This window comes from Telmatherina bonti, assembly GCF_933228915.1.
Source record: "Telmatherina bonti genome assembly, chromosome: 18".
Lineage (NCBI taxonomy): Eukaryota > Metazoa > Chordata > Actinopteri > Atheriniformes > Telmatherinidae > Telmatherina > Telmatherina bonti.
The window spans coordinates 24,578,672-24,588,959 of record NC_136616.1 but is presented as its reverse complement, the minus strand read 5'-3'; the positions used below and the strand labels follow the sequence as shown (position 1 = coordinate 24,588,959).

The 10,288-nt window shown below is 38.3% G+C and overlaps 1 protein-coding gene across 1 annotated transcript; it reads left to right on the top strand.

The window, feature by feature from the left end:
- Nucleotides 1-2,782: 2,782 nt before the first annotated feature.
- On the top strand, nt 2,783-7,126 carry lgi2a (leucine-rich repeat LGI family, member 2a; the record flags this gene model as incomplete). The annotated part of the gene is given in 10 exon segments (XM_079257349.1): nt 2,783-2,806; nt 2,809-2,835; nt 2,838-3,049; nt 3,299-3,370; nt 4,261-4,332; nt 5,367-5,438; nt 5,545-5,616; nt 5,726-5,895; nt 6,057-6,221; nt 6,309-7,126. Coding segments are annotated over 10 exon segments (1,704 nt in total).
- Nucleotides 7,127-10,288: the final 3,162 nt, after the last annotated feature.

Below are 10,288 nucleotides of genomic sequence, written 5' to 3'. Positions count from 1 at the left end.
TCTGCTGTGTGGGGGGAAGAGGACAGAAAGACAACAGACAACAGGAACTGCTACTCCCGGCCAGGGAGACCTGCTGAGACAGGAGACATACATGTTAATGATGCAACACTGTTATGGGGGGGGGGGGGGGGGGGGGGGGGGGGGGTAAAAGAAAGAGATAAAGAGAAAAAGAAAGAAGCTCAGTGTATCAGGAAATGTCCCTCAGCAGTCTAAACCTATAGCAGCATAACTAAGGGATGCTAACCATCCCTAGCTATAGGACTTATCAAAAAGATAAGTCTTCAGCCTAGTCTTAAAGGTGGGGAGGGTGTCTGCTTCCCTAACACTAACTGGGAGCTTATTCCATAAGAGAGGGGCCTGATAACCAAAGGCTCTGCCTCCTGCTCGGCTCTTTGAGACTCTAGGAACCACAAGTAAGCCTGCAGTCTGCGAACGAAGTACTCTACTTGGTATATAAGGAACAATGAGGTCTTTGATATATAGTGGTGCCTGGTTGTGGAGGGCTTTATATGTAAGGAGAAGGATTTTAAATTCTATTCTAGATTCAACAGGCAGCCAATGAAGAGAGGCTAAAACTGGAGAAATATGATCTCTCATGCTGGTTCTGGTCAGGACTCTGGCTGCAGAATTCTGGATCAGCTGAAGGCTTTTCAGGGCATATTTAGGACAGCCCAGTAATAGAGAGTTACAGTAATCTAGTCTCGAAGTAACAAAAGCGTGAACCAGTTTTTCTGCATAACTCCGAGACAGAATGTCCCTAATTTTGGCTATATTACGTAAATGAAAGAAGGCTGTTTTAGTAACCTGCTTAATATGTGGGCCAAAGGACAGGTCAGGGTCAAATATTACTCCAAGGTTTCTCACTGTAGCACTGGAAGCTAAAGTAATACCATCCAGGTTCATTACAAAACCGGAAAATTTAGCTCTGAGTTTTTCAGATCCAACGAGAATGACTTCAGTCTTATCTGAGTTTAAGAGGAGAAAATTTCTAGACATCCAAGTCTTTATGTCTATGAGACAATTTTGTAGCCTATTGGGCTGATTTGTTTCATCTGGTTTAAAGGATAAGTATAGTTGAGTATCATCTGCATAACAATGAAAGTTTATTCCATGCTGTCTAATAATTTTGCCTAAAGGGAGCATATATAGCGTGAAGAGTATTGGTCCAAGTACAGAACCTTGAGGAACTCCATGACTTACTGTAGTTTGGGAGGAGGACTTGTCATTTACATGAACAAACTGAAGTCTATCAGATAAATATGATTTAAACCAGCTTAACGCTGTACCTGTAATTCCAATCACCTGTTCTAGTCTTTGTAACAGAATGTTATGATTGACTGTATCAAATGCAGCACTAAGATCAAGCAAGATAAGTACGGACACAAGTCCTTTGTCTGAGGCCATAAGAAGGTCATTAGTAACTTTCACCAATGCTGTCTCAGTACTATGATGAGCTCTAAATCCTGACTGAAACTCCTCGCATAAATTATTTCTGCATAGGTGGGCATGTAGCTGAGCTGAAACTATTTTCTCCAGAATTTTGGACATAAACGGTAGGTTAGATATAGGTCTATAATTTGCTATCACCTCTGGATCCAGAGATTGCTTTTTAAGTAAAGGCTTGATTACAGCAGTTTTAAATGATTGTGGTACATATCCTGTCACTAAAGACATATTGAAATGACGAAACCCATTTTCTGCCTCACCTTCCCTTGAGCCAAAATCTCTGCTTACCTCGAATAATTTTCACCAAGATGTACTGCCCCTGTGGAGTATTCCTCTTCAGCCTTTAACACACACTCAAGCCTGAAATGTAAGCTCCCTTGGGATGTTGCCACATGACAAATACCTCTTGAATCTTGCCTTTCAGAAGATGTGAAGCTGAAGTGATGCTGGAGTTGCAGGGTGCCACATGAATTAAATATTGTCCAGTATTTCAAATCAGTCTCTAAATCCTTAAAATGCAAGATGTTTGGGTTGTTTCCTGAATGCTTCTTATCAAGTATTTATAAATCAACAAAATGTAAAAAATGTTGTGTTATTGGGGAAAAATAAAAATTAAATATGAATATGTCTAATAAAGATTTAAATTTTGGGGTTTAAAAGTTTCCATACACCCAAAAGTTATCGAGGGGATGTATTTACTTTTCACCCACCTGCATGTACTGCGTGACTGCATTTGCGACAATGTGCGCAGGTCTGCGTGCGTCGCCATGAAGGCGCTGTCCGTGGTGCTGCAGTTATGCGCCTGTGAGCTCCGAAACAAGGGAGGAGGGGATCTATAGCGTGTTGGAGGGAAAAAAAATTCTCTCTCAAACCTTTAATGAGTGACCAGGTTTCTGTCAAACGCAGAAGAAAACTTTCTTGCAATTTGATGATTGGTGATGAAGAAAAAAATCACTGTCAAAATATCCGTTTTTATTCAATTATTCAATTTTATCATTTTGTTTAATCAAATGGATTTTATGTAAGTGATAAAAGCCAATAGTATGAGATGGATTTGCATAAATGTCCGCTTATGGTAAAAAAAAAAAAAAAAAAAAAAAAAAAAAAGACGAGCTTAATTTAAAGGTTTCCCATGAACGCAGTCCTAAATATAAATATGGCAGACATAAGCTGCGTAATAAATTCTCGCTGTCTCGCGCCTCTTTTTTTCTGTTTGCGGTGTGTGGTTGTTTAACCATCAATTATCCGGCTGGAATCCCGACTTAATAAATAATAAAAGCGTACGGAGGGGAGCTGCAGCTGATTTGCTGATGTCAGGAAGCCAGTGCAGCATTTCATGGTGCAGGGTGGAAACGCGCGGTGTGCCATCAGCCTCGGTCGGTGCTCTCGCCAAAAACCTCACACATGCAAGCCCGGCAAGAAACATGCTGCCAGCTCGCAAGATTTGGGCATTACTGTCTTTGTCGTTGTGCTTCCTGTGTCAACCTGGTCATTTGAAAAAGGCTTTCAGATGTCCTTCAACATGCAGCTGCTCCAAGGAGTCAATCATTTGTGTCGGCTCCTCGTACATCCCAAGGCTTGCCCCCTCCGAAATCAGCTCATTGTGAGTAACTATCCTTTATTTTTCTATTCTATTCCTTATTATTATTATTATTATTATTATTATTATTATTGAATGATATATAGATATAATAACCAATGCTGGATTATGTGAGTCGATGGAGAGTGCGTTTTATAACTCCTGATGTATATTAGTGTTTGTGGCATTGCAGTCAATTTTTTTTTGCTTAGTTCCAAGATTGACCACCTCTCACTATTTTCTTAAGATGATCCTCTCTGTTTGCCTTTTTAGGAGTATGGTCAATGGGACTTTCACTGAGGTCAAAGAAGCAATGTTTTCTCACATGCCATCCCTCCAGCTACTGTAAGACTACTTTAACTGCCATTATGTTGCCAGTTTTGTACACAGTTTTATTAATTAACCTTACCTTACCATTAACCTACCTCAAAACTGTGAAAGGTGTCTTTAATATAGAAATATGGCTTTAAAGCTGAGTATGTCACACATTGATTTTGTGATAGCAGGCTTTGTGCTACTGTAGTACAGACATGTTCGGTGTTTAACTTTCCGTTCTGCTTTTCTGCAACACACAGTGTGTCTTGTGAGAATGTAAGTGCATCATAAAAGTTACTCCGGAAAGCAGGATTTTTAAAAGGGTTGGACACCTGGAAATGAATAATGGAAATCTAGTCGATGCTATGCTGTACTTACTGGGGTCCATTAATCTATGTTGTTACTGCATTAGTGACAGCCTGCATGTCAGCATAAACAGAGGCGTGGCAGATGGAGAGAATTAATACAAAGTCACTTCTGCTTAGATGCATATTTGGGTCTTTAAAGCACTTTTAAATCAGCTTTTTTCACCAGAGAATTGTCTCCTGACACGAGCAGATTTTTTTAAAAGGACTTAATATTAATAACATAATAACGTTTACAATTCATTTCTTGAAATAAAACTTTTTCCCGACTTAATTCTACCTGAAATTTCGGTTAAAATGAGCTTCTTTCAACAGTATTCAGTAAAAATTAGATCAAATGTCAATAGAAGCCACAACTTGTAGTGAAATAGAATATTTCTGATCTTGATTTATTGGGTTTAGACTTTTTGGCTCTGTTTTGTTCACATATTTGATTTGAGCAAGCTGAGTCACAGTCTGAGATGTCTCATCTGTTCTGTTTTTCAGTCAGTATAATGCAGTGCATTATTATGGCTGTCAGCCAAAGTAATATAAAAATAAATGTATTTCTTTCAGGCTTTTGAATTCAAATTCTCTAACGACTGTAAGAGATGATGCATTTTCTGGACTTCCACATCTGGAGTACCTGTAAGTACATTACATTTTTGTCAGAATAAAACAAACTGAACAATGTTATTAAGCATATGAAAAAAAGGACAAATGTGCAATTACACCTAAAGAAGTTGCTTGGCTACTTCAGAAAGAGTTTATAATGGATATGTAGCCCGTATATTCTCTGGTGGTTCCATGTCCAGCTAAAAGGTTCTTTGCTCATATTTTTATTGTTTTTTTCATCACTGTGTGTACACATTCTGACCAAAGCTTAATGAATGATAAAAAAAAAAAAAAAAAAGCAAACATCTAATATACCTTAAATGAAATATTTAATATTATAAACTGAGACAAAAAAAACCACCTGGATTTGATAAAGCTAAGAAGTCTGAGTTCACATAGGAAGAGTTTTGCAGTGATTAACAAGTTTTAGCTGGAAACAGTCAGAGGACACATCCTGAGGTCATACAAAGTATGTTGCTCTGCTTCAGAAGGATCAAATTCTTGGTCTGTATCAAGCAAACAAAGCAGCTAAACAGCTTTAAAAATGTCCAGACGTGTTATTTAAAACTCGAAGGATAGCAGTGAATCATCATCTTTAACATTTGAAATCATGTGGAGGAAAATCAAATAAACAGCATCAGTTTTTAATAGGGAACGTAACAACATTTCATCAGGTATAGGGACTAAACATCTGTGTTATTTTAAGACTTCAATTTGCTATGGAGCTTAAAGTTTGGACTCTATGAGGAAATGTGAAGTGATGATAAGTCCAGATTTGTCAGAGTAATAAGAGCATCACAGCTGAATATTTGCTTATCAATAGGGTTTTTTTTTTAACTGGACATATTCCCAGATGATAGTGAGGATAACTTTTATCCCAGACAGTTTGTTTTTTTTTTTATCTTTATTTTATTATTTTATTTTGATCTTTTTGCGAGGCGGTGTAGGACAACTGCAACATTGTTCTACACAGGAAAAAAAATCATATTGAAGGTGTGATAAGAAGTCATTATAATAACTGTGTTGTAAATTCTTTGAATGAAGTTTTCCTTTTTTTCTGCTCCCAGGTTTATTGAGAGTAATAAGCTCGAAACTACATCTAAATATGCCTTCAGAGGACTCAGGGACTTGACACACTTGTATGTTCCAAGATTATTGATTAAAACACATTATTCATAGTAAGTGTTGATGATGTTATTACATTTTCTAGTAACTCACACATTCCTTCATCCTGGTTATATCCAGGTCTTTGGCCAACAACAACATTAAAGCCTTGCCAAGGGACCTCTTCATAGACCTGGACTCACTGATTGAGCTGTAAGTTTGTTAAGCAGATCAAAGTGTTCAAAAGAAATATTTCAATTTTTGTTTTTGTGTAGTTTTTCTTGACTTTTCCGCAGTGACGTATAGTATTCCCTTTCTGCAGGGACCTGCGAGGTAATGCCTTTGAGTGCGACTGCAGAGCCAAATGGCTCATGACGTGGTTAAAGAACACCAATGCCACAGTGTCGGATGTCGTGTGTGCTGGACCAGAGGACATGAAGGACAAGCGCCTCAATGACATGAACAGCCTGCACAACGAATGCATCTCAACTGGTGAGAAACACATGAGCCAGCTTGACTTATCACAAGTCTAACTGGCATCAGTGTCGGGCAATTGGGTTATATTAGGAAATGTAAAGGTTGTTCTTTAAATGTGACTTTGCTGCATGAGTTTGTAAGTAAACTAACTTTTGATGTGCCATACCTTTCCACAGATTTTGTCCTTCATCAGTCACTGGCATCCGAGTCTCTGTCTGTCGACACGTTCAGCTATAAGAATGACGTCTATGTGACTATTGCTGCTCCCAGCACAGAGAGCTGTATGGTTTTCCAGTGGGACCACATTGAAATGAACTTCAGGACGTATGATAATATCACAGGTAAGGAAATGTCTTTGATAAGCTGTCTTGGGATGCTTTGGTCTGAGGCTTACTCTCTTATGACTGTTTTCTTTCTGTTCTCTTTAGGTCAGTCCATTGTGGGATGCAAGGCAGTTGTCATCGAAGATGAAGTGTTTGTCATAGTGGCACAGCTCTTTGGTGGTTCCCGCATTTATAAGTTTGATGAGGATCAAAGCAAGTTCAATAAGTTCCAAGACATTGAAGTGTCCAAGATCTCCAAACCAAATGACATTGAAGCATTCCAGATTGGCTCTGACTGGTTTTTTGTAGTTGCTGACAGCTCAAAAGCTGGCCTGTCCACTCTCTACAAGTGGAACGATAATGGTTTTTACTCATACCAGTCCCTGCATGAATGGTATCGAGACACAGATGCAGAGTTCCTGAACTTGGATGGGAAGGCCCATCTCCTACTGGCAAGTCGTTCCCAGGTTCCTGTGATTTTCCAGTGGAGCCGGAGCAACCAGAAGTTTATCTTGCAGGGTGAGATCCCCAACATGGAGGATGTTGTAGCTGTGAAACACTTCCGGATCAAAGAGGAGCTCTACCTGTCCATGACGCGGTATATTGGAGACTCCAAAGTTCTACAGTGGGGTCCCAAACACTTTGTAGAGGTCCAGGCTTTGCCCTCACGAGGCTCCATGATTCTTCAGCCCTTCTCTTTCAAGGAACGTTACTACTTGGCTCTGGGAAGTGACTACACGTTCTCACAAATTTACCTTTGGGATGATGAAAAGAAACTCTTTGAACGCTTTAAGGAGGTGTACATCCAGGCACCGCGCTCTTTCACTGTGGTTTCCACTGACCGCAGGGACTTCATATTTTCTTCCAGCTTCAAGGGAAACACACAGATCTTTGAACACATCATTATTGACCTGACCTTGTGAGGGGCTGTGCCTTAACATCCCTCCTGCAATCAAATGTCTTCCATATAGAAAAAAAGATGAATTTGTAAGGGGACAGAAAGGATAAGACTTTCTAAACTGTTAAATATTAAATACCTGCATAGTTCTGACACAAAATTAGAGCTTGGTCAACCTGTGTCCTTACTATTTCTTGATGGCCTTGTCCTACTCTCAGATCTTGTGGCTTTTCTGGCTTCAAGAGGCAAAAACATTTCTGAAAGACTGCAAGTGTTTTCCAAAAAGTTCCAGCTGACATGGAAGGTGAGGGGGAATGGAAAAACTCCAACAATAGAAATTAATCAATCTGGATCTATAGCATTTCTGTTAAATCTTCATCCCCAATTTAATACATCAGATCATGTGAGAAAAAAAATGGTTTAGCTGTCCTCATAGCCTGTGGTAATTGTACAATACTTGGCCCTTACAGAGCAGGAGTTTAATGTTCTTATGGGCCCACAGTGCCTCCCTCTGGCCATGACAATGTATTGCACCCTTATTTCCAAACAGGGAACGTATTGAAAGCACAAACCTTTAATTATTAAAGCTAAGATCCCAGAGTGAATAGTTGTTTTGTGGCAAATGTAGGTGTGACAGGCTGTAATACATACAGTAGTTCAAAAATTAGGTGGTTTGGTGTTTTAGGAAGTAAAATATCCAGGAAGGGAGGTAAGTAAACAAAGACATGAATACAGAATCCCCATTTTGATACAAGTTTTAGATCAGAGGACTTATTAATAGCAAAGAAGATGCTCTTGTTGATCAGGGAAACTAAACTTACTACCGTGTTTAAAAAAAACTAAAAAAAAAAAAAAAACATTCTTTGGGCTTTCAACATTATTTCACTTGTTTTTCTAAGTAAATAGGCTCCTTTAAGACAATTCTGAGGCCTGGTAAAGAAAGGTAAACATGTGTATCTGTTGAAACTTTGAGGCTTTCTTTGTAAGTTATGTTTTAAAATTCTGAATGTTGACAACCTTCAAGATGTACATAAAATCAGGATTGCAATGCCACTACCTGTTCAAACAGATCTTTGCACTTACACAAATCCAATCTTACTGCAGCTTGCAAGAGCATGACTTTTTTTTTTTTTTTAAAAAAAGGGTGGTTGCCAATTTATTTTTTAGAAAAGCCTAACAAAGAGTTAAAGTGCTTTATTTGATGACATGAATGACATTGTAAACAAAACAAAAAAGAGCAACCTTTTCAATTCTTTCGTATGATTTGGTTTAAGCTTAACGAATGTTACTCAAAACGTCTACTGTAAGTTTAATCATTTGACTAACAGAATAAATGTGTAAAAATATGGTTGTAAGGTGTGTTTTTATCATTCATTAATTGATTCTCGTAAAATATAAAAGTTTTTATTATTTCTATCATCTTTGCTAGGAAAAGTATTGATATTTTTGCTTCCTTTTCACATGTAGAACGCTGATAGACCTGCATGTTGGCATCAAATATCTTTTACTGCCCTGGGCAAAAGTCCATCACCAAATCAACTCTCAACTTGTTCACTTTAAGTCCCAGTCTAGTGGAAGTTTTTCAAAGGGAAGTTTGGGGGAATTTCTGTGAAAAGTTCTTAAAACAGAAGAAAGAAGATCTGGGAATTCATGAAAGTACTAGAGGAAGAGAACCCTTCCAAATAGATATACAGGGATTACCTCCCACATGAGAAAACATATGACGCTAAATGGAGAGAAGACTTAAAGAAAGAAAGGTAACCTGGAGGAGGAGGAGGAGGAGGAGGAAGGGTTTCAACAATGAAAACAAAGACTTTGATGTGATAAAGCATGCCTTTTTAAGAAAAAGGTAGACACCCAGAGTATAAAGGACACTTTGCTTAAAGAAAGTGGTGGAGAAAAAATGAAAAATGCAGAAGGAGAACAAGTTTTACATTTATATTTTTATTTATTTATTTGTTGTGTGTGTCTTGTCCAGCATTTAAGCAAGCAAAATGATGGTCTGGATGCCAAGGGGAGCATGACTGGTATGATGATCCCCTTGATTTTCTTGATTCTTATTTTATTTCTCTATTTATTTTGCATAATTGTAATACAGAATTTCTACCGCTGGACCAGACCGGAGAGGATAGAAGAGAGACAGAAAGACAAAGGGATAGAACAAGTTTTAGACTCCCCCATGAAAATTGACAATTAAATTTGATCTTCAATTCCTGATTGGATATTCTTAATCATTCCAGAAAGGTTTTTTGTCAAACGAAGTTTATGATTTGTCCTTCTGTAGGGACAAAGGTCAGCTAATGTCTATGATGTGGATATGCCGTATGTGCTTCTTACAAGCAAAGCAAACTTGTAAACACATTTTAAGAAGCAGATTAATTCCAATCCTCCAGTGTCTATACAGCTGGCTGTCTTCATCTCCTGTGGGCCACCTTGTTTCATCATTCAACCATTCCTGTTGTTTTCCTGTTGCATTTTGTTACAAAGTCTTAATTTAAATTGATCCAAGTGAATTTTGTTTCACACCTTTTTCTACTTTGATGAAGCTCATTTAAAGAGTAGGGAACATTCCTAGTGTTCTTTGAATCAATGTGATTAATTTGCAGAATTTACAAAAAGCTAAAAAGAAACAAACAAACAAAAAACCCTGTTGTATCAGGTTGAAAAGGCTTTTGAGACGTGTTCTTCAACATACCATGAAAAAACATTTGCTAATCTACAAGGAGCATTACGCTCTTTACTAGTCAAAGGTTTGGACACATTTCTCCATTAGATTTACAAAAAAGAATGTGTCTTTTGACTAGTACAGTGTTAATACACACACACACACACACACACACACACACACACACACACACACACACACACACACACACACACACACACACACACACACACACACTCATATATATACCATTGTGTATGACCTGATGCAGCCTCTATGACCCTTTAAGCCAAAACTGAGGGCCAACAACTTTATTCCGGGAGGGTGCGTAGCCTACATAGACTGGTCTATGATAGCCTACTACAGAAAAAAATGCTGCATGCGAATGTGTTGCCAGGTCTGAATATAATAAGGGAGCTTGTGTAGTAAATGGGTACGGCACCGTACCCCGGCACTTCTAAATCACACTCCAGCTCTCAGATCTTTAAACTGGCTTCCAGTACGCGACAGAAGTGCTTTTAA